Raw genomic sequence first — 22,660 nt, forward strand, 5'->3', positions numbered from 1 at the left:
AATCCATAGCCCATGGGTTGGCCCTAATTCGTGAATATGGGCCTTAAAGTGTTAGTTCAACCCGGATTGGCCCATCAATATAGAATAAGGGTAGGAATTCGGTTTTTTCTCAAGTTGTGTGATAAAAATTAAAATTTATGTAATGCGAAATATACTTGTAGAATAAATTTAAATAGTAATATGATAATTGTGAATAAATTATGAATAGTTAAATTTGAATTTGTTTGATATAATTTTAAAAAGGAGGATCCTTTCCGGTCCAAGATTGGAGGATTTATCACGGATCCCGTTTTGATGATCTAAACTGTTTATTTTGTTAGATATTTTGTATATTTCATCTATACAAAAAATTAAGCCAATTAGATAAGTGTAATTTATTCAATTTATCGTATTTTTAATTAAAAAATTTATATTTTTAAAAATAAATTATAAATATTTTTATTAAAAATATAATAAATTAAACAAATTATAATTATTAAATCAATCTAAACAAATCATAATTATTAAATCAATCTTATTTTTTATGAAAATAAAATATCAATCTAAACAAATTATAATTATTAAATCAATTTTATTTTTTATGAAAATAAAATATATAAAATATTTAACAAAATAAAAATTGAAATCATTAAAACACAACTTACAATCAACTCATTGACTCAAACAGTACCTCCAATTCAGATTCCCGACCGGAGAGATCCTCCTCTCTTTTAAAAACAAAAAAATATTTATACATTTTAAAAGGCGCGTTTCCAAACACGAAACTCGACCCAACCAATTCAGATTCCCTCTATTTTATTTTCTTCTCGCGCGGTGGCAAAGCAAAGCGTATGTAAGAATAAAGCGAAGAAATGATGCCCAGAACACACCCAGAGGTAAAGCAAAGCACCCACAAAGTCATTTACATCTTCTAATCGCAATCCCAAAACCCATCCATAAAAATGCTCTGAATCTCTCAAATCAAAACACCTCTCTGTCTCTTCGTCTTCTCGTATGGGTGTTTGAGCGAGTCTCTTTGCAAGTATGGGACTCTGTTGTTCAAAGCGAAAGACCGGAGAAATCCCAATCTCATCTTCACCAGACTCTGTTCCCGAATATCATCCTATACCCATACGATCATTAGAGTCAACACCCCCAAAACCAGCCCCATCTCTTCCTTTTCCAAAACGTGCTGCTTCTACGTCATCCTCATCGTCTTCTTCACAAATTGGACAAATTCTACGCAAACCCTATGTCGAGATAACCCAACTTTACGATCTTCACAAAGAACTAGGGAGGGGTCAATTTGGGGTCACTTATCTCTGTACTGAGAAAGCCACTGGCTTGAAATACGCGTGTAAGTTTATATCCAGACGAAAGCTTGTGACTCAGAAGGACATTGAGGATGTGAGGAGAGAGATTAATATTCAACAGCATTTGAGTGGGCAACCCAATATAGTTGAATTCAAGGGTGCTTATGAGGACCCGAAAAATCTGTATTTGGTGATGGAGTTGTGCTCCGGCGGCGAGCTTTTTGATCGGATTACGACCAAAGGGAGTTATTCGGAGAAAGAGGCGGCCAGGGTTTGCCGACAGATTGTGAATGTGGTTCATGCGTGTCATTTTATGGGGGTGATGCATAGGGACTTGAAGCCTGAGAATTTCTTGCTTGTGAGTAGGGATGAGGATGCTCCATTGAAAGCCATTGATTTTGGGCTCTCTGTTTTCATTGAGGAAGGTCAGTCTTTGTGGATTTGATTGTGATTTTTTATTATTATTATTATTATATTTTAAGCTTATTGTCTTTTTTTCTTAATGAGTAAATCAGATTTTAGAATTTGAGTTCTTTGTAGACATGTCTTCAATTGCTTTCTAGCATTACAGACTATATGGCTGACTGTAATTCCTATCAAGTCTGTCTGATCATTAATTGCAACATATTAGGGGAAAAACTCTTGTATTTAATCTAACAATTATACTCTTAATACTATGCAAAATTTATTACCATCTCAATTTAATAATTGTTTGGATATGTGACCTAGAGTGTCTGAAAAGTATCTAATTAACATCACGTATCGGATATGTGTAGAAAGTATAAGATACTTCTTTATGAGTATCCGAAGAGTATTGTATTTGATATTGGTACAATATGGATATGACTTTCTTTTAGAAGTATCAGTGCTTCGTAGGAGATTGTCAATCTCAAACTTTGATTTTCTGTCGTGTAAGATGAATTTTTACTGTTTCTTCACGCAGTATAGATGGTGTTTGATGAATTTTGCGTTACAGTCTTTGTGCGGTATACATAATGTTTGATGAAAATTGGGAAGGAACTATATGTCATTGATGGTGAAATGAGGTTGACAAGAGACCTTGCAGCTGATTGCTGCTGATAGATACAAGTGAAAAGCTCGCTAAATTTTGCATAATGAGATAATTGCACGTCTAAACTTGAATCAAAGGTTGTTATAATCTGACATCTGGATCCCACTTGTGGGTCAACTTGACTGGGTCAATGGTGAAAGGGACAAGTCAACCAAGTCAACGACTCTCTCTCTATATAGTATTGAAAAGCAGAACAAGAAGCACCAGTTAGATCATGTGATTGGTGACCACATCATGAATAGCTTCGTAGTACAGATCTGTGACTCACATTATGGTGAACTTGGTACCAGTCATGTTCCACTAAAAAAGTGGTCCATGTCATGTGTGACAAATTTTCATTAATTTTGTTAATCCATGTGTGAGAACGAGATCAAAAGTGGATCAAGAGGCTCCCCCACCTTTATTCTTTTTATCAACAATGCATGGATTGCATTCGTCATCGAATCATCAAGTGGAGGCAGTACATTAAAAGAGCTCCTAAAATTTATCATATTTTAATGATATGAAAAAAAATTGTTGTGAACTTTCCATACTAGTATGGATAATTTAGATTTTATCTGCATGTGTACACCAAACAAAAAGGATTCACATTCTCCAAGTGGGAATTAATATTGATGAGTCTTATTGTTAAAAGCAATTCTATGATTAGAAATAGATGAATACAACTTAAATGAATGTTTGGGACTCTATAGAGCTTATACTGCCACCACACCTCCAAGAACAGGACATTTGATCGAATCACATGATAATTATAGAAAAAGCATGGTAATGTGTCAATCAGAAGGCAAATTTTCTTTGGCCTTGACTTTTTTTAAAAAAAAACTGTTTGCTTGTTCATGTAGATTGCCCGACAATCATCAATCTTTTTAAATTTACTTATTGTGAGCACAACGCTTCAAAAATTTCTCCAGGGAAAGTTTATACGGACATTGTTGGAAGTGCGTATTATGTTGCTCCAGAGGTATTGAAGCGGAAGTATGGGAAGGAGATTGATGTGTGGAGTGCAGGAGTCATTCTATACATCCTTCTAAGTGGAGTACCCCCATTCTGGCACGGTAATTGAACTTTTTTCTATTTCTATATTAGTAACTAAAAGAAATAAGTTATTCGTGGTTTTAAAGTTAGAAAGTTTACTAATTACCAGTTAGGTCAATTTTTTAAGAGTAAAGCATTCAGAAGTTTCTGAAATTCAGATGATCAACCACAGTTCCTATTTGGACTATTTCAGTTGTATTACTATTGTCACAACCGTCACCCAGTTTCATGGTGTAGAAGGGGTGTTTTCGTCATTTACCTGAATACTAGGGCTTCTCAATGCATTATCCACTTCTGTTTTCCAAGTGCAATGACTTTAGCAGCCCTTCCAAGCCCCTGGATGATGCCTGAAGTTTTATTGATCTGAACCAATTTGTTGTAATAGTTTTTTAACATTTGGTTTTTTTATGCATGGATGAATAAATTTTCTTCAGAGACCGAGAAGGGCATATTTGATGAAATCTTACAAGGCCAACTTGACTTAGAAAAACCACCTTGGCCTTCTATATCATCTGGTGGAAAGGATCTTATCAGGAAAATGTTAACAAGGGATCCTAAAAAGCGGATAACTGCTGCCGAAGCCCTCGGTAAGTATACTAATAAAATGATGAAGCTATAAATATTTTACAATCAATCCCTTCCACATATATTCAGGGTCGGTCCCTCTTGGGTAGGACATCATCTAAGAAAAAATTTCAGAAACAAGATGATTTGTATTGTTTATCTAATGGCTTATTTAAGATGATATATTTTTAGCCAACTTTGGAATCATCAATTTAATTCTTATCATGATCTGTGAACCAGAGGATCCATGGCTGAAAGAAGATGGTGAAGCATCAGATAAACCCCTTGATAGTGCTGTCCTTGTTAGGATGAAGCAGTTCAGAGCAATGAACAAGCTGAAAAAGGTTGCTCTAAAGGTAAAATTTAACACCAATTCAATTTCGTAAACTGGGCAGAATTTAGATTTTAACTACTAATGTGGTTGAGCTGGTCTATGTTTTGAGGATTTTTGGATTTTGACTCATTCCCTTGCTTTCCACACACCTTTGGCAAACAATCCCAATAGGTTGTGCAAATGTGAACTTTTGTAACGTATAAGGGAAAAAGTTAATTTTCTTGTTGTCCAAAATAATCCAAATATGTTGACATCCATATGGACAATACATCTTGTAGTTTTCTGTAACTGACATTTGTCTTGCTTGAAGGTTATTGCTGAAAATCTTTCAACAGAAGAAATTGATGGCTTGAAACAAACATTCAACAACATGGATACTGATGGAAGTGGCACAATCACATTAGAAGAACTCAAAATTGGATTGTCTAAGCTGGGATCAAAGCTTAATGAAACAGAAATTGCAGCGCTGATGGATGCTGTAAGAACTCTCTCTCTCTCTCTCTCTCTCTCTCTCAATGTATTCACTAGAATATTGGGCCGATTTTCGTTCAAATTCTACTTTGATCTCTCATGTTTAATTTAAGCAAATTTCAATGTCATTCTTCCGCCAATATTTGTCATTAAATTAGATGGAAATTAGGCACGTGATGGTCATGTGTGCATACTAATAAATGTATTGACCATTTTGCCCTTAATTTCTATAATTCTTTTCATCCAGTAAGTTTCATCTGATTTTCACTTTAATCCCTGAAATTTTAATTGTAACAATAGTACCTTAAACTTTCTATCATATTGTGATGCTAACCTTCATCAATAAACAAAACTAAACTTATTCAATATTTGCAGTTAAGTGTGCTTATATAATCACTGTTGTTCTTTTGTCAGGCTGACATTGACAAAAATGGAACTATTGATTACATTGAATTCATCTCAGCTACCATGCATCGACATAAGCTTGAGAAAGAAGAGCATTTGTACAAGGCTTTTCAGTACTTTGACAAGGATGGCAACGGGTTAGTATTTTATCACACCCCACTTACACTTCTTTCAGTGATATATTATTGGTAAGAGGAGTTGATTATCTTTACTATGATATATGAAAGTAAAACATTTTGAAGCTTTGTCACAGTTTTTTGTATATACCTAAAATATCCCTGATCAAAACTGCTGTAAGTGGGATAGTGGGAGAAAAAATAAGAGTGTTGATAATTTATTAGATCCTAACTAATTCAAACTCAACTAATACATACATGTGTGCCCACACCTCTAATGCATATAAATGCCTACTCATTCACCTTTGTAAATTACTAGAAAGGCCACCATTTAAAAGAGATCCTTGATGTTGATGTTGCTTCACATTGTCATGGATTGGTCAAAATTTTCCTAATCCAAGCCTACTCCAATCATTATTATGCTCTCGAGGAGTGACATGTCATAGTTGGTTGTTACATTTTTTAGGTTTATTTCAAGAGAGGAGCTGAGACAGGCTATGACTCAGTATGGAATGGGGGATGAAGCTACCATAGACGAAGTCCTCGACGATGTGGATACCGATAAAGTACATATATAGTATTCTTTTTAAGCAACAACAATTCTTATCTGATTTATGCTTCTTGGAGCTCAATCATGATTGGTTTTCTGTTTTGCAGGATGGGAACATTAATTATGACGAATTTGTAGCAATGATGAGACGAGGAACACCAGATACTAATGGGAAACAAACACATACTTAAGTTTCTTTTATAATGTTAAAGAAAGAAGTACAAAGCTTTTTCGATTTCATCTGTTGCTTGCAAGTTGATTCCATTTTTCTTTTTTTAAGGTTAATAATCCGCTTCCCTGTATCTCTTGTAATAATCATTATGCAATGTGTTTATAATTGTGCAATCTTCCTTCTTTTTTCTCCCCTTCAATCTCTTTTTTATTATCCACAAAGTTTTTTCTCTTCTCCGTTGTATTTGGAATGAAGGTGTCATTTTGTTATTTGAAAAATATGTAAAATATGTTATTAAGAGGTTGCTTGGGGTGTCCTAAATAAGTGCATTTTGTCTTTTTGGACTAAAAAATTGAGGTTGAAAATATGAATGTTTGGGTTAACTTTTTGACTTTTTATGGAAAAATGTATAATAAAAAATTGTAAAAATTGATTTGTAGAGAAAAATTCGAATTGGGAGTTGTGCAGCCGTACTTGTAGACTTTTGGTGAACAGTGTTAACTTTTTAACTTTTTGAGTAACTTTTTGACTTTTTTACAAGTTTTCAAACTTGGCCTAAATAATAAAGTTGTAAAAGAACATATGGAATATGGTTGTTTTAGAAGGTACTCAATGCATTGACCAAACATTGGTAAATGAACTAGTTGTGCAATATGATGATTGTTTCAATATTGGCAAAAGGAAATTTTACACCTGTAAGAGGAGCTAATTTAAGCCCACTAAATTATTTAGGCCCAATAGTCCAAAGTTGGTGGGCCTGAATTTACCGCCATCAAACGGGTCGAATCGCTCGAAGTCTCAAAAGGGTTCGGATTTACGAACTTAGAAACTTACTCGGGCCCGGATTCGAAAGGGTATTAAGCAAGCCTAGAGATCCGAGGCACTCGGACTTGAAAGGGTTCGGATTCACGAACCTAGAGATCTGAAGCACTTGACTTCGAACAGATTCAGACGTAATCTAGAAGTCGTTCCATTAATGAGTCTTAAAACATTTGCAGGCTCGGAGCTTTCTGGGATCTACGCACCAGAACCATGGGCGTAATGGAGTTCGAACAAAGGACCCGATCCCGAGGACGGTGAGTGGAGATAAATTCACTCTTTGGTTAAACTAGCCTATACCCGGGTCGAGGTGGCACGATCTAGGGGGTCCCTGAGACTCTGCAATATTTGCGGTAAGGCGTTCTCTTGAACTACTGCTGACCCTTATGCGGCAAGACATCCTCTGGGACTACCCCTGACCCTTTGGGATGATTGGGGATCATTGGTTAGGTGTGGCTAAGAAGAAGGGTTCGTCAAGAGGTTGATCTCCTCTTTGAGGTTTTCTTCATCCTCGGAGAAGTTACCTCCTCGGACAAGGTGGTTAGAAAGAATATTCCCCATGTGCCTTGCACATGGGCTCCATCCTACATCATGAGGTGCTTATAAATAGCACCCACCCATAGTTTTACAAGGGATGAATTTTGGAAAATTAACTATTGAGAAAGAACTAATTTCCCTTCTCCATTATCAACCTTGAGAGTGAAAGTGGGAGATTCATGGGAGAGCCTTGCCATTATTCTCTTTCTAACCATTTTGCCTTCTTCTTCACCCAATCTCTTATCTCCATCATCTCCTTTACTCTTGTGTTCTTGAGTTGAGACTATTGAAGAATGTAAGCCTCTCATCATCTTCTAGAGAATTCGAAGTTGTTCTTCAAGGATCTTCAAAGATCTTCGAACTTTCCAACGACGTTCTTGAACCCTCTCCTACAACACTTAAATGCTTGGACAAGGAAATTTGATATAAATTTCCATAATGATTTTCATATGAATTTTATGGTTTTGGCTTCCCTCTGGACTTGTTGGCCCTATGGAGGTTTATTACGAGTCTTGTTTTAATAATCTAAATCATTCAATGTGTGGAAGTCGTCGAGTATTATATACTTGTAAAAAATCACGTTGATTAGATATTGATAGTTACTTGATCAAATTAATTTTGTATAAAAAAAAATGAACAGTGAAAAAATAAACGATTGACAGAAATCTGATCTAATAAAATAGTTATTGATATCAGATCAATGTGATTTTTTACAAATATATAGTACTCAACGAGTTTTACACATTAAACGGTTTGAATTATCGAAACGGGACTCGTGGTGGGCCTCCACGGGCCCAACAACACCCTCTAATGTGTGATCAGACCTTAGTAACAGGAATCGTGGGAAGGGGAGACGATTCTCGTCTAGAATTGTGATTCAACGATTCGTAGCAAGAATCGTGTTAGAATCGCGTCCCCATTAAGATAGAATCGTGTATCTAACTGGATGGGAACGTTCAAGCTAAGGATTTGTGTTTCACGGCAATAATAAAAAAGAAGAAGAGAGAGAGAGAAAGAGAGAAAGTAGCAAGGAAAAGAAAAACCTGATATGGACTTGTGATTAGGGTTACGAAAATGGAGATCGCATTGTCTTCTTCCGTGTATTTGCTTCTCAAGCTTTGATCTTCATCTTCTTATTCTTCATCTCTTAAGCTTTGTGCTTCACAGGCGTTTTCTTCTTCTTCTCATTCGGCGTCGTCTTCTACTTCTTCTTGTTCGTGTCTCTCTCTCTCCTTCCTTCCCTCCCTCCCTCCCTCCCTCTCCGTTCGAGATTGAAAAGTCTTTTAATACTTAAATTTCTTATTTTTCATTTATATCAGTATAGATTTTATAGAGTTATGTTAGAAACCCCAAATAAATTACAAAATATTGTGCCAAACCTCTCACATGGATGTGAGACTCATACAAATCACATGTATGGGAGTCCCACATCCATGGGAGAGATTTGGTAGAACAATTGGTAATTTATTTGGGGTCTCTAGGATTTTCTGATTTTATATTATAAATTAACATCTTTTTCATTTAATTCTAGTGGTGTATTAATGTCATATTTATACAAAATGACTTTTGATTTAACCCTTCTCTTTTTACAATTAATGAAATCTGCCTTACTGGTTGTGATTGCACAAATATATATAAATTTCACTTAACTAATTTATTATCTTGTTTATTTTTAATTTTTTATGTTATGTTTAATTAATTAGATATTATATAAAATAAGAAAATAATGTAAATATTTTAGAATAAATATTTTATAATAAATGAAAAAAATCTAATAAAAGTATATAATTATAATATTTTAACATATGATTTTTCATATATATATATATATATATATTAAATTTATAACATATATTTTCATTATTATTAGAGACAAAAATATATAATCTTACAATATATTTATATATATTATATTATTTAATATATATACAAACGCTTCCTATCAACGATTCTTGGAATGACTATGATTTTCCACTCCCACTCCCGCTCCCACTTCGTGCAACTAAGGATTAGACTGAAAGAAAGTCAATCTCAAATTTTATCGAGTTTTTCACTTTTTACGTGAATTTATAGAAAAGATGTTACGCATAAATGTATGTTAAGACCATCTCCAACATTGCATCAGATTGAGTGCCAGATTTGAATTTGATGAAAAAAATCACTTTTTCTCTCTCCAATAGTTTCACCAAATTTATATCAAATTGAGAATTAAGCAAAAGTTTCACCAAATTGTGGACCTACGTGAGATTTCACCATTTTATTGTGCGTTTACATTGAAGGTAGGTAATCGGTCGTCCGATACATACAAAAAATGCTCTCAGTGTTTGGCTTGTGAACTGTTTCAAAAGTTGGTTTGACAGGACATTGGAGCTACAACAAATATGATAGATGAGAGGCCTCGTTTGGGATGCTACCTTTTTAGTCAATTAGCCAAAAAGTTACTAAATTAGCCAATTAGTCATACCAAAAAGTCAACAATTACGGCTTCTCTCTATTTTTTGCACAGCTTTTCGTAATTAGTCAAAAAGTCATCCCAAACATACAAGTTTTTTTTACCTACCTTTTTAGCCAATTAGCCAAAAAGTTACTAAATTAGCCTGTTCCCAAACGAGGCCTGAAGAAGATGATGAGCCTGATGATGACCTATTTGATTCTATTTGTGCAATTTGTGATAATGGTGGTGAGATTTTGTAGTATGCATTCAATTTTTCTCTTTCTTTCTTTCTTCATCTTCTTCTTCTTCTTCTTCATTTTTTTGTTTTTGTTTTGTTTTTTTCTTGCACCTGTACATCACTCAAACATGACCAGCTATTACCGTCTCTTAAGAAGTATTAGATTTGCTCCATTGACATTGATGTTGCTATGATAATTGTTTTTCCTGTCCATAAAAAATATTTATGTGAGAACTGTCAAAAGAAGTAGCACCATTGTTGACACATTTTGAAGTACATGTTGTGCGGGGGTGATTTCTGCACTATGAAGAACGGTTGAACTTCATGGATGAACAGCAGGCTTTGGGAATTGAAGATCTGCACCAAATAACAAACGGTGAGGCTGCCCGACCGGGGTTTGGTCGGAAACCCCTCCGATGGTAAAGTTAGGGACTCAGGGAGAGGAAAAAGAGGAGAGAATACAAAGAGTGTATGTGTTAAGTGTGTGGATTTCGGATGCCTTCTGAGTGAATAGTGTTCATCTTTTATAGGAGAAGGTTGTTTGTCGTTCAAGTCCTTCTCTCTCCGCCATCTGTCCAACGTGTCTTATTCGTGGTCGTCTCCTATTGGAGGAGGACGACCACTCCGCCTGACACTCGGGTGCAGGTCTGTTTTGTTTGTCTCATTAGCGGACATCTCTCATTGGAAGAGGACGACCACTCCGCCTGCCATTCAGACGCAGGTTTGTCATATATGCGCCTTGTCCCTCTGCGCCTCCATGTCTCCACGTTCTGTTCATACAGAGGGGGAGGAGCAGGGTTGTTTGTCTCTTGTGGGCCCAAGAAAGATCTTTGGTGAATTGGCCTTCTCTGAATTGGTCTGCTCTAGAACGGTTGTCCAACCAGGAGGTCCTATATGTTGCTCAACCCACTTTGGAGTGGTTCTGTCCATCCGGAAGGTCCACCGTGTTGCCCGGCCCACTTTTGAGTGATGCTCGTACATTGGGCCGAACTCTTATGATTGTCTTGCTTACGAGCAAGTGTTGGCCATAGGGCTGAGGTCCGACCTAGCTCCACTTTGGAGTGAGTATTGCATTGGACCTAGCACCAAGACTTGATTAATTTTCACCCACTTCATTTGCCCCCTGGCTTGCGCTTACGTTTGGCGAAGCGGAAGCCAATTCTGTCACCAACTTCGAAGTTTGGGTGATCACACTTTAATTTGAGCTCCATGAGCTGGATTAAAAATTATTGTTCATTCTAACGTATGCGTCTGCCCAATGTTTTGTAGCTCGGTTGTGCCCCTAAACTAAATGTGTCTTCACTAGCCTTGTAATTGTCTAGCTTGATGCTCCTTCAGTCGGCTGAGCGTTGCTGCTTAACTTAAAAAATATATATATATATATACACGAAATTTTTTATTTTTTATTTTTTATTAAATATATATATACACGAAATTTTTTTAATTTTTTTAATTTTTTTTTTTAAATATATATATATATATACATATGTTCCTAAAGTTGGACAAGTGGACTAAGCAATACCATTGCCATGCATGGTAATAACATGCAAAAACCATTTGCTGGGCACTTGGTACTGTTTTGCACTTGGTGAAATAGATGTGGGCCCTACAAACTTGACACTCCAAATCAAATTTTGCAAGTTTGCTTATGGAAATGTTTGCAGGCCACGTACTGATCACTCTCTTGCACTATTTGTCTAACATGCTCCAATGAAAAAGTGAAGCTTTCTTTGTCTGCTCGGTCTCCAACCAGGATAGACAACAATACATTTTGTCTGCTCGGTCCCATTTAAGAAATGAAAAAGTGATGCTCAGAGCTTGGTCGGTCATGCTCCATCCTATTTGAACATAATTGGCTAATCAATTGTTCGGCTCATTTTTCATCTCCTCTGCTTGGTCATCAACTTTCTTCACTGAGTCTTTTTCTTCCTCGGTCACCTTTTTGTTCGGTGGTCATCTCTTTTCATATCCAGCAGATTATTTCTTCCGTGGCCTTTGTTATTCAATCATCACAGAGTGCAACTTCCGTTTCTAGTTCGAAGTTGCTATGGCCTGTTCGGTCAGCCGAGGTCGTGCGCGGTACAAGCTTGGTCCATTGTTCACATCGAAACGTTGGGCCAATTTATGAGTCCCGTACACTTTAGCCCGGCTGGATTGTTGCTTGGCTATGGGTTTGCCGTTGGTCGGCCTTAGAAGAACAACCCACCAAATTCGCAGCTCGGTCGCTAGTTTGATTCGTTGTCATCGACGAATGAGTTCGGTCGGTTGTCGTTACTCCGTAGCTTGGTTCGCACCAGCTTTCACGCTGCTCGGTGATCTCCAATTTGTGCTCGATTCATTCTTGTTCAGTTGCCTTCGTCGTCGTTGGATCGGTCGGCGCATCTGCGACTTAGTTTGCTTATCTTCTTCATACTAGGGAACTAGACTTCTTGAACTTGTTTGCTCGCTGGTTTGATAGAGTTGCCTAGTGAGGCTTCGGGCATTCAACTTCCTTGCACGGCTCACCTGGAAAGTTCGGGGCTGGGCCAACTTCACACTTCGTTATTTCAAGTGCCCTTTAGCTCGGCCTAAAATGCTTCGGCCGACTCGTCCGTGAGCATCGCAGCTCGGTCGTCCATGATCTTGGCCTTGCCACCAGACCTCAAGCTCGGCCCTAACTAATGTCCTTACTCCGACTGTCGAGCCATCACGTGTCCACATTTGACTAGTTTGGGAGCTGTCAACATGACATAAAGGCAAGCCCATTTCAGAATTTGTTAATGAAAACAAGCAAACCCACTTTGTTTAACACTTTCTCCCTCTAGAAATTTGGATTTCCAGACCCATTTTTTCTATTCCCTTCCTGCCTCACTTTTTAACTCCAGGAATAACAGAACCTATTTTCGGAAAGAAGAGTCTGACTTTGGTTTTGCTCTTACATTTTTCTTTTTCTTGGAACTGTAAGCAATTTTGAAATTTAATAATCTGATAACTTGACCTCCAACTCTTTTTCTATAAATTCCAAACTCCTCCTTAGAAAATTGAGAGCTTGCATCAATGATGTGGTCTTCTCACTTTCTCACTCTAGAGAATTAGATATCAGAGTCTGGGGACAAACCCAGTGTTCTCTTCTTCATCAGGGTGTTAGACACGCAGTGTCCGAATTGGGTCCAGAAGACACAAGCAAGAACATAGTAGAGATCATATTCCAATCAAGCTGGCTCCGAAAACAATCCTCCTCCTCCTCATCATACCCAATCTACGCTGCATCGCCGACGGCAACGAGCTCCTCCGCTTCCACTCCACCACCTTCGTCTGCTCTCTCGGCCTCAACTCCTCTTCCAATCTCTTACAACCTGTTTGTCTTGCCTTTTGTTCACCGGGTTCCGATTTTGTAAGTTCTGAACTCTCTCATTTTAATAAGCCTTTGTTATTGATTTTCGGTGGACACTATTTTGTAAGTCCTCCACTGTGATTTATTTATCTACTTTTTTTTTTTTCTTTTCTTTTTTTTTTTTTTTTGCTCCCTTTTTTTTATTTTATTTAATCTCTCTTTTTTTTATTATTATTATTATTTTTTTTATTTAATCTTTTTTTTTTTTTTTTTTTTTTGCAACTCATAATTTTCTCTTGGTTGCCACAGTGGGACTGCTTCATTCGGAGAGGCTCGCCATCAAGTTCCCCTTGATTTTGGCACTGTAAGTCGTAGAACCTATGTATTTCCTTTCCACCTTCACCATTACTTTTTGGTTAAGTGTAACGTTGAGAGTCGTTTAGCACATGGTTGCTCGGTCGGCCATTGTACCTCCAACCTTGCAAGTCATCCTTAGTGTAGTTGTTTGGTGGAACGTCGCACCTCCAATGGGTAAGTTTCGGAACCTAGTGGACACTCCGGCAGGAATGGATGAGTTCCGCCGAAGATATAACATTTCCAATGATGTCACATTGACATTGGCGGCGGTTGACGCGGATCGGTCGTGTACAAGCACCACAATGCCCTTCTCAATTGCCTCCATCGTAGAGGGGGGTGTTAGGTTTCCGTTGAACCCTTTGTTGCGTCGATTCTTTTCTTATTTTGAACTTACACCAATGCAAATATCAATGAACACACTTAGAGTGATAAACGGTGTCTCGATCTTAAACGACCTCTTAGACTTGGACTTGGGTATTTGGGATATTCTTCATTGCTACTCCTTGTGTCGTAATAAAGGCGGTAAAAACTATTATGTCAAAGTTCGGTCGTTGGACTTCCAACTCGTTACTGAACTTCCTGATAATGACAAGCATTGCTCTGATTTCCTTCAAGTCGGAGGTAATTGGGAGTTTGCGGCCGAAGAGGTGGGCCGATCGAAGCGGGTTCCACGAGAGAACGGCCACCCAGGTCATTCTTTATTGTAGCTTCCTTTTATCCATTCGCTTATCGCCTGTGATTTTTTTCTTTGTTAAAGTGTTATTGTTCGTACTTGCAGGTTCAAAGAAGCTAAAGAGGAGGCCGGAGAAAGAGCATCCAAGGGATATCAAAGTTGCACTAAGATACGAAGATCGGTCGGCCTCGCATTTGCTTAACTATGTGCGAACTTACAGACATGTCATCCAACGGAAACCCAAAGTAAACAACTTCTCGAGGGACTCACTTGAGATTGAAACCGAAGAACAAGTTGGCCAAACTGCTGGAGCTTCCTCTTCCGCTGTCGTTTGTTCATCAAGTGGATCACTCAGTAGAGGCTACTCTCCGTCGCCAGACTTAGCAAGCGAAATGGCTCGTCGCCAAAAGCTCAATCTTGATGCCTTAGTCTTTGGATCTGATGATGAGGACCTTCTAGCTGTTTCGACAGTCGACACACGAGTTTCCTCTCCACCGATGGAGAGGTCTAAGGGTGGAAAAAAGGATGTTGTTGTTCCTCCTCCTCCCGTTGCTACTCTTGCTCTTCCTGCTGATAGGGCCTCAAAGAGGAAGAGGTCCAAAGGTAAAGAAGTTGCTGGGGGTTCTCATGAGCAGGGCTCAGTTGAAGAATGGGTGCCTCCCTTGGAGCACAACGGCCGAGCAATCACTACATCGGACAGCACAATCTACTCAAGCGACTTGGCCTTTGACTTATCAAAGGCATTGCTGCTACCTTTGGATATGGCGGAGCAAAACATTTCAAGCGACGTGTTGATCAAGGGTTCGGTGCAGATGCTAACCGCAGTAAGTCTTCTTTTACGTCTTTGTCATTTACTTAAATTTGGTTGTTGAGAATATGACATTTTGGTTTGGTGCAGTGCATTCAGAGGATGCACATCATGGATGAAAGGCGGCATCGTGAGGAGCAAGAGAAGGTTAAGACGATCAACATGTTGGCTGATGCTGATATGTCCTTGAAGGCGGCCGGAGAGGATATAAAGAAGATGGAAGATGCAAAGAAGAAGGCCGAAGCACTGATGTTCATGGCCGAGTGGAGGGTCGTAGATGCCGATGCTGCTTTGAAGTCTTTAAAGGCTAATTATCAAAGGATGGTGGACGAGGCCGAACAGAGGGGCTATGACGAGGCCGAAAAGACCTATTCGGAGGAGATTTTGAAGCTGAGGGACAAGATCTTTACTAAGGGTTGGACTGGGGCTCTGCGCGCTGCTAAAGTGGAAGAGGCTTCTCCTCTTTATGATATTGACAATATCCCAGTCCCTTCGAAGACCGCTGCAAGGGTTAGGATGAGAAGGCCTCGCCAAGGTGGAGCTACGGATGTTGATCCTTCTGGCCTTTCTCCTTTCCTGCCAAGCTCTTCCTTGGTTAGACAGACTGTCAATCCTACAGAAGAGGAGCACCGCGAGGATGGACACTACGAGGAGGAGCAACGCGAGGAGTAAGTTGTTAGGTTGCCTCGAGTTTTTCTTTCACTTCTGCTTTAGTAGTTCTTTTGTAATGAAACTTGAAAGTTAATGAAGTATCTTCAAGTTTTGCTTTAGCGCTCGGTTGGATAAGCTATGATACAAACCGAGCTCCCTTTTGTAATGAAGTACCTTCTAAATTTGCCAAGTGTTGAATTTGCAACTTGTACTTTCTTATTTATCTTGGAGTTCGGTCGGGTGGACCTCTTTTTTTTGTAAGGCCGAACTCTTTTTAGTAATTGAAGTTTCACTTCAATGCACTCGTTCTTTTATTTTCGCAAGTGTTGAACCGCTTATCTTCAATTTTTGCTTATATGTCATGTTTGCCCCCGGCCGAGCAGAGGCTCTATGGCCTAGCAGGCTGTCTGTTCGGTCTGATCAGGCTTCGTGCCTTAGAAAAAATTGAGTAAGTTTGTCGATGCCCCCAGCCGAGCATGAGCTCTGTGGCTCGGAAGGTTGTCTGTTCGGTCAGACCATGCTTTATGCCTTCGTAGAGAAAAAATTGTGAAAGTTTTTTATCATGTTGGTCGGCCGCCACCTGACTTGGGCAAGTTTTGGCGGGATTTAACCCTTCGTAGAGTGTAATTCTGCCCGTCTTCGAGCGTGAATTGTGAATTTGGACCGTGCTTTAAGTAACGATACTTGGCACAAATTCCACCGAGTTATACCACTTGGCACCCCGCTCCAACCAAAGGGTTGAGCATCCGGGATTGGCTTGAGTTAAGACCCGTGGCCAATTTGCTCCACCGAGCATAAATGTACAACACAAGTAAATAAGGACAAACTATAAAACAAATTTTCATTCATTGATACTCGTAACTTTTGATTACATCAAGGCATGTTCTGAGAAATACATTACTGTAAGTATTTCATCCTAAGAATCATATCACTGGAAGTACTTCTTTAGGTTGGCGACGTTCCATGGTCTGGGGATTGCCTTCCCTGATAAGTCAGCCAGATAGTATGCGACATTGCCAAGTGCTGAGGTAACCTTGTAGGGCCCCTCCCAGTTTGCACCGAGTTTCCCTTCCCCAGGAACTTTCTTGTGATCCATTACCTTCCTGAGTACCAAGTCGCCTGGTAGGAATTGCCTTGGACGCACATTCTTGTTGAAGCTCTTAGTGAGTTGCTGCTGGTAAGCCGCCAATCGAATGAGGGCAGCTTCCCTACGTTCTTCGGCCATGTCCAGAGCTTGGGCAATAGCTTCATCATTGTCTGCTGGCTCAAAGATCTCAGAACGGATGGTAGGAAGGTCAACCTCCAAAGGGATGATTGCTTCCATCCCATAGGTGAGAGAGTAAGGTGTCTCACCGGTTGACCGACGAGGAGTAGTTCGGTAAGCCCAGAGGACATTCGGTATCTCTTCCACCCATTTGCCCTTGGCTTTTTCAAGACGCTTTTTTATCCCGTCAATAATCGTCTTGTTGGACGCTTCAGCTTGGCCATTGCCCTGTGGGTAGGCCGGAGTGGAGTTTCGGAACTCTATCTTCAAGTCAGCGCAAAATCTCCTGAAGATCTTGCCATCAAATTGTGTACCGTTGTCAGAGAGAAGGACTCTGGGAATGCCAAATCGAGTCACAACATTGCGCCAAACAAACCTCTTAGTGTCTGCTTCTTTGATCTTGCACAAGGCCTCCACCTCCACCCATTTGGTGAAGTAGTCAGTTGCAGCGATGAAGAACCTTTTATTCCCAGTTCCCCTAGCTAATGGTCCAACAATGTCTAAGCCCCACTCAGCGAATGGCCAAGGACTGGTGAGAGGGGTTAGAGCTTTGGCTGGTTGGTGAATGAGAGGAGCAAACTTTTGGCACTTGTCGCACTTGCGGACGTACTGTTGGGCCTCCTTTTGCATGCGCGGCCACCAATACCCGTGTGTTAGCGCTCGGTGTGCCAAGGACCGACCACCAGTGTGACTCCCACAGATTCCATCATGGATCTCATAAAGCACATCTTCCACCAGACTTGGATGAACACAGAGTAGATAAGGGCCCATGTAGGACTTCTTGTAAAGCTTGCCAGATGGGGAGAGCCAAAATCGAGAAGCTCTGTGCCTTGTCTTGTGCGCTTCTTTTTTGTCCTCAGGAAGGGTGCCATTTTTCAAGAAGGCCAAGAGTGGGTCCATCCAACTCGGGCCCAAGTCAGTGCAAAGGACCATTTCGACTAGTTGAATACTTGGTTGGGGTACATATTCCACCCATATTTTGCGGCCGTCTCTGGAGTCGACCGAGGAACCCAGGCAAGCTAAAGCGTCAGCATGACCATTTCCCTCTCGGCCAATCTTCTCGACTTTGATGGCTTGGAACTTTCTGATCAAATTTTTGGCCTGTGCTGCATAAGTGGCCATCCGCTCATCGCGAGCCTCGTAAACTCCAGAGAGTTGGTTGACCACTAATTGAGAGTCACTAAAGACGAGTAGCTTCTCCGCATTGAAGTGTTCGGCACTTCGTAGGCCGGCTAGTAGAGCTTCATACTCTGCTTCATTGTTAGAGGCTTTCCAGCCCAATCGAATGGCTTGCTCCCATATGAATCCTTCAGGAGAAATAAGGACAACTCCTGCCCCTGACCCTTTTTGGTTAGAAGAACCGTCCACGAACAGCTTCCATACGTCTCCAACAAAAAGTTTCCATGCTTCGGCTGGGGATTGCCCTTTATGCTGGGCAGTCATAGTGACCAAAGCCGAGCTCCCTTCGGAGGGGACAGCCGGTCCCGGGGTAAATTCTGCAACAAAGTCTGCCAGAACTTGAGCTTTGATTGCTGTTCGAGGTTGGAACTTGATATCGAACTCTCCAAGCTCCACCGCCCACTTTGCTGTTCGGCCTGAGAAATCTGCTCGACTGAACACAGACTTGAGGGGGAATTCAGTGAGGACGTTGATGGTATGTCCTTGAAAGTAATGAACAAGCTTCCTAGAGGCAATTAATAGTGCATATGCCAATTTCTCCAATGGCAAGTATCTAGTTTCGGCATCAAGGAGTGTCTTACTAACGTAATACACTGGTTTTTGCTCCTTTCCATCCTCTCTGACTAGCACTACACTGACAGCATGATCAGAAACAGCCAAGTAAAGGAAAAGCTCTTCGTTGGCGACAGGTGTTGATAGAAGGGGAGGAGAGGACAAATACTTCTTTAAATCTTCTAGCGCTTCGGAGCACTGACTTCCCCACTCAAAACTGGTTTTCTTCCTTAGAAGTTGGAAGAAGGGCTTCATCCGATCAGATGACCGACTGATGAAACGATTAAGTGCTGCAGCCATACCAGCGAGTTTCTGGAGTTCTTTAGCCTTTGTAGGTGCTTCAAGGTCTTGGAGGGCTTTGATTTGGTCGGGGTTGGCTTCAATGCCCCGCCTAGTCACCATATACCCCAAGAACTTCCCTGATCCCACTCCAAAGGCACATTTTGAGGCGTTCAATCGAAGCTTGTGAGTCTTCAGAATTCCAAACACTTGCTCAAGGTCCCTTAGATGGTGCTCGGCCAACTTGCTTTTGACGACCATGTCATCAATGTATGCTTCCATGGTTTTACCAAGCTGGTCCTTGAACATTTTGGTGACCATTCGTTGGTAGGTCGCACCAGCATTTTTCAAGCCGAAGGGCATCACTTTGTAGCAGTAAATGCCTCTAGGGCTGATGAAAGCCGTTTTCTCTTGGTCAGGACCGAACATAGGGATCTGGTGGTAGCCACTATAGGCGTCTAGAAAGCTCATGCGCTCATGTCCAGCCGTTGTGTCAACAAGTTGATCTATTCGTGGAAGGGGGAAGCTATCCTTGGGGCAAGCTTTGTTAAGGCTAGTGAAATCAACGCAGACTCTCCATTTGCCATTCTTCTTTTTCACCACGACGGTGTTGGACAGTCACTTTGGGTACTGCACTTCTCGAATGACTCCAGCAGCCAAAAGTTTGTCCACCTCTTCGATCACTGCATCGGTGTGTTGCGTGGATGATCGTCTACTCTTCTGAATGACCGGCCGCGCTCCTAGTTGGACGTTGAGTCGATGACAGGCATAGTTGGGGTCCAACCCAGGAGTGTCATAGGCCGACCAGGCGAACACTTCAATGTTTTTACGGAGTAGAGCCAGTAATTGCTCTTTCTCTCCAACAGTGAGGGAAGTGCCGAGCAGGAAGAACTTATCTGGGTTTCCTTCTTCTACCAAGACCGTCTCTAGGTCCTCCACCATCTTCTCAGTCGGCACTCCGCCGACGTCTTCCAAAACCGGCTGGTCAGGTACTTCTACCATCTGTACTTGGTCGCAGACTTGTTTGGTTTTCATGGCGGCAATGAAGCAGTGTTTGGCTGCCACTTGGTCTCCACGAATCTCCTCTACTCCATACTTGGTTGGAAAGCGAACGAGTTGGTGATAGGTGGAAGGGACTGCCTCCATCTGATGAATCCAAGGTCGGCCGAGGATGGCATTGTAGGGAGATGGGGTGTTTACCACCAAGAAGTCAACAGAGACCACCTTGGACTTAGCTACGACAGATAGAGTTATTCGGCCGAGCGGCCATTCTGTTTGCGAGTTAAAGCCAACTAAAGGGGAGGTGGCAGGTGTCAGGTGTTGCTCATTAAGGCCGAGCTTCTTGAAAAGCTCATAATACATGATGTCTGCGGCACTTCCTTGGTCAATCAAGACTCGCTTCACATCGAACTTGTTGGCCACACCAACTGTAACGATGAGGGCATCTGTGTGGGGGTGCTGGATTCCCTCTAGGTCCCTTTCGGTGAACACGACGTTAAACCGAGAAGGTCTGGCTTCTGTCTTGGACTTTTTGGGAGGAGGTCCTACCGACATTACCTGCTGAATGTGGGTGGCTCGTTGGATTTCCCCTCGAATGGTGTTTTCTCTTTCGGGGTCAGTCATTCCATGGATAACATTGATAACCAACCTCGGGGCATGGTTCTCTTCAAGGGGGACTTGGTCTAGTCCTTTCTTTTCCCTCGTCTTATCAACGTCTATCCATTGTTGGAGGTGTCCCGCCGTAACTAAGTCCTCCAAGTGTTGTTTGAGAGCTCTGCAATTTTGCGTCTTGTGTCCCTTCTCTCGATGATAGGTGCAACGCAGTGTCTGATTGCGCCGAGCAGGGTCTCCAGGCATCTTAGCTGGCCAGACAAAGAAGGCTTCCCCTTTAAGTTTCTCGACGAGCCTGTATATTGGCTCTTTGAAGACGGTGGTGATGCCTTCATAAGATTTGGCCCTTTCCTCCTCGTTTTCTACTGTGGAGCGGTTCCTTTGGCCATAGTTCTTGCGCTGCTCATCCCTCCTTGGCTGCTCAGTCTTAGGCGGTCGAGGCGGTCTGACTTCTTCTTCAGCAACAGCAACATGTACTGAAGCAGCGTCATCTTCCACGCGAGCTTGTTGCTCTATTCGAGCCCTCAAATCCTTCATGGTGGAGGCAGGTCGTTTCGTCAACGACTGTCTTAGCTTGTGCGAAGGAGGTAGGCCTTGCTTGAAGTATAGCACAGCCAATTGTTCACTGCAAACATTTTCCTCCAGGTCACCATACTCCTCCCAATACCGTCGCGCGTACTGGCGTAGGGTTTCTTTCCTGTCCTTTCGAATATTGAACAAGGTATCTAACTGCTTTGGGACCCTGCTGTTGGAGACGAATCGGGCTAAGAACGCCTCCGAGAGCTGCGTCCAGTCATAAATTGAGCCATTGGGGAGTTTGTCAAACCATCGGAGGCCAAGTTCCCCAAGGCTAGAGGGGAAGACTTTGCACATGAGTACGTCGTTACGGTTCCAGAGGGACATCATCTAGCGGTAATGGCTGATGTGGGTCAGAGGGTCCGTCTTTCCATCATAGAGAATGAATTTCGGTGGGCTATACTTCCGTGGAGGTTCTACAGCTTCTACCTCTAGGGAGAAGGGGGTGGACACCAACCGGTCTAGAGCACGACGCTCTTGTTGGTGTATGGACCGGTCTAACTGGTCCCTTTCCCTGCTGAGCCGGCGGTCCTCCTCCCTATCTCCTCGACGTTCTCCTTCTCTGCATAGCCGTCGCGCCTCTTCTCTGTTATCATTCAGCCAACTTCTCAAATCGTGTGGTCGCTCGTCGCGACGACAATAAAAGGTTTCAGATAGGCGGCTAACGGTCCTTTGCCTTTTATGGGAATTCTCTCGTGGGTTATTTTTTTGTAGGTTATTCGTCCTACTGCTGGCCGCTTCACTAAGCACCGGAATCGGCCGGCTATGCTCTCTACCAGTAGGACCACGACTGTAGTGCTATTTGCGAGGCGGAGGGAGAGAAGGGGTACGTCTCCTTTGCGATGGTCCACCAACGGATTTTCTTGGCTCCGCTGGGGTCGCCATGAACTTCATCAATTGGGTGCGAAGCTCAGTGATCTCCAAACCCATTGAGTCGATGATGCGGTCACGGTGGTCTTTCTCAACAAAAAGGCGTTGAGACGTCTCAGCGGCAATGACACGGCGTCGCTCCGCCGCATTGGGTGTCTGACCATCGTGGTCCATAAGGTCATCGTGCGCTGGAGGGAATGCCAGACCCTTATCTTTGGTTCTCTCCGTCATTGGAGTCCTCTCTGCTAGCCCAGAGTGGGGTGTATCTTCGATTCCCATCGCCAGAGGTCGTCACGAAGCAAACAGTGGTTTTCCCACAGACGGCGCCAATTGTGCGGGGGTGATTTCTGCACTATGAAGAACGGTTGAACTTCATGGATGAACAGCAGGCTTTGGGAATTGAAGATCTACACAGAATAACAAACGGTGAGGCTGCCCGACCGAGGTTTGGTCGGAAACCCCTCCGATGGTGAAGTTAGGGACTCAGG

General features: G+C 41.6%; 2 protein-coding genes across 3 annotated transcripts; one reads left to right on the top strand and one right to left on the bottom strand.

Moving 5' to 3' along the window:
* The first annotated feature begins 739 nt into the window (after positions 1-739).
* On the top strand, positions 740-6,184 carry CPK29 (calcium-dependent protein kinase 29). Of its 2 annotated transcripts, XM_028203222.2 has the most exons (8): positions 740-1,717; positions 3,276-3,419; positions 3,834-3,986; positions 4,204-4,319; positions 4,608-4,775; positions 5,183-5,310; positions 5,756-5,855; positions 5,947-6,184. In XM_028203222.2, exons 1-8 carry the CDS (start codon positions 1,024-1,026, stop codon positions 6,028-6,030), a joined length of 1,587 nt encoding a protein of 528 aa, XP_028059023.2. In that variant the 5' UTR covers positions 740-1,023; the 3' UTR covers positions 6,031-6,184. The 2 variants fall into 2 exon arrangements, with proteins under 2 accessions (XP_028059023.2, XP_028059025.2); XM_028203224.2 differs by lacking the exon at positions 3,834-3,986.
* Positions 6,185-19,733: 13,549 nt separating this feature from the next.
* On the bottom strand, positions 19,734-21,629 carry LOC145822248 (uncharacterized). Its single transcript, XM_082918866.1, has one exon. The coding sequence runs from the start codon at positions 21,627-21,629 to the stop codon at positions 19,734-19,736; it is 1,896 nt and encodes a 631-aa protein (XP_082774992.1).
* Between the last annotated feature and the right edge of the window lie 1,031 nt (positions 21,630-22,660).

The sequence above is a fragment of the Camellia sinensis genome, chromosome 3, assembly GCF_055761805.1.
Source record: "Camellia sinensis isolate YWXY chromosome 3, ASM5576180v1, whole genome shotgun sequence".
In the NCBI taxonomy this organism is placed as follows: domain Eukaryota; kingdom Viridiplantae; phylum Streptophyta; class Magnoliopsida; order Ericales; family Theaceae; genus Camellia; species Camellia sinensis.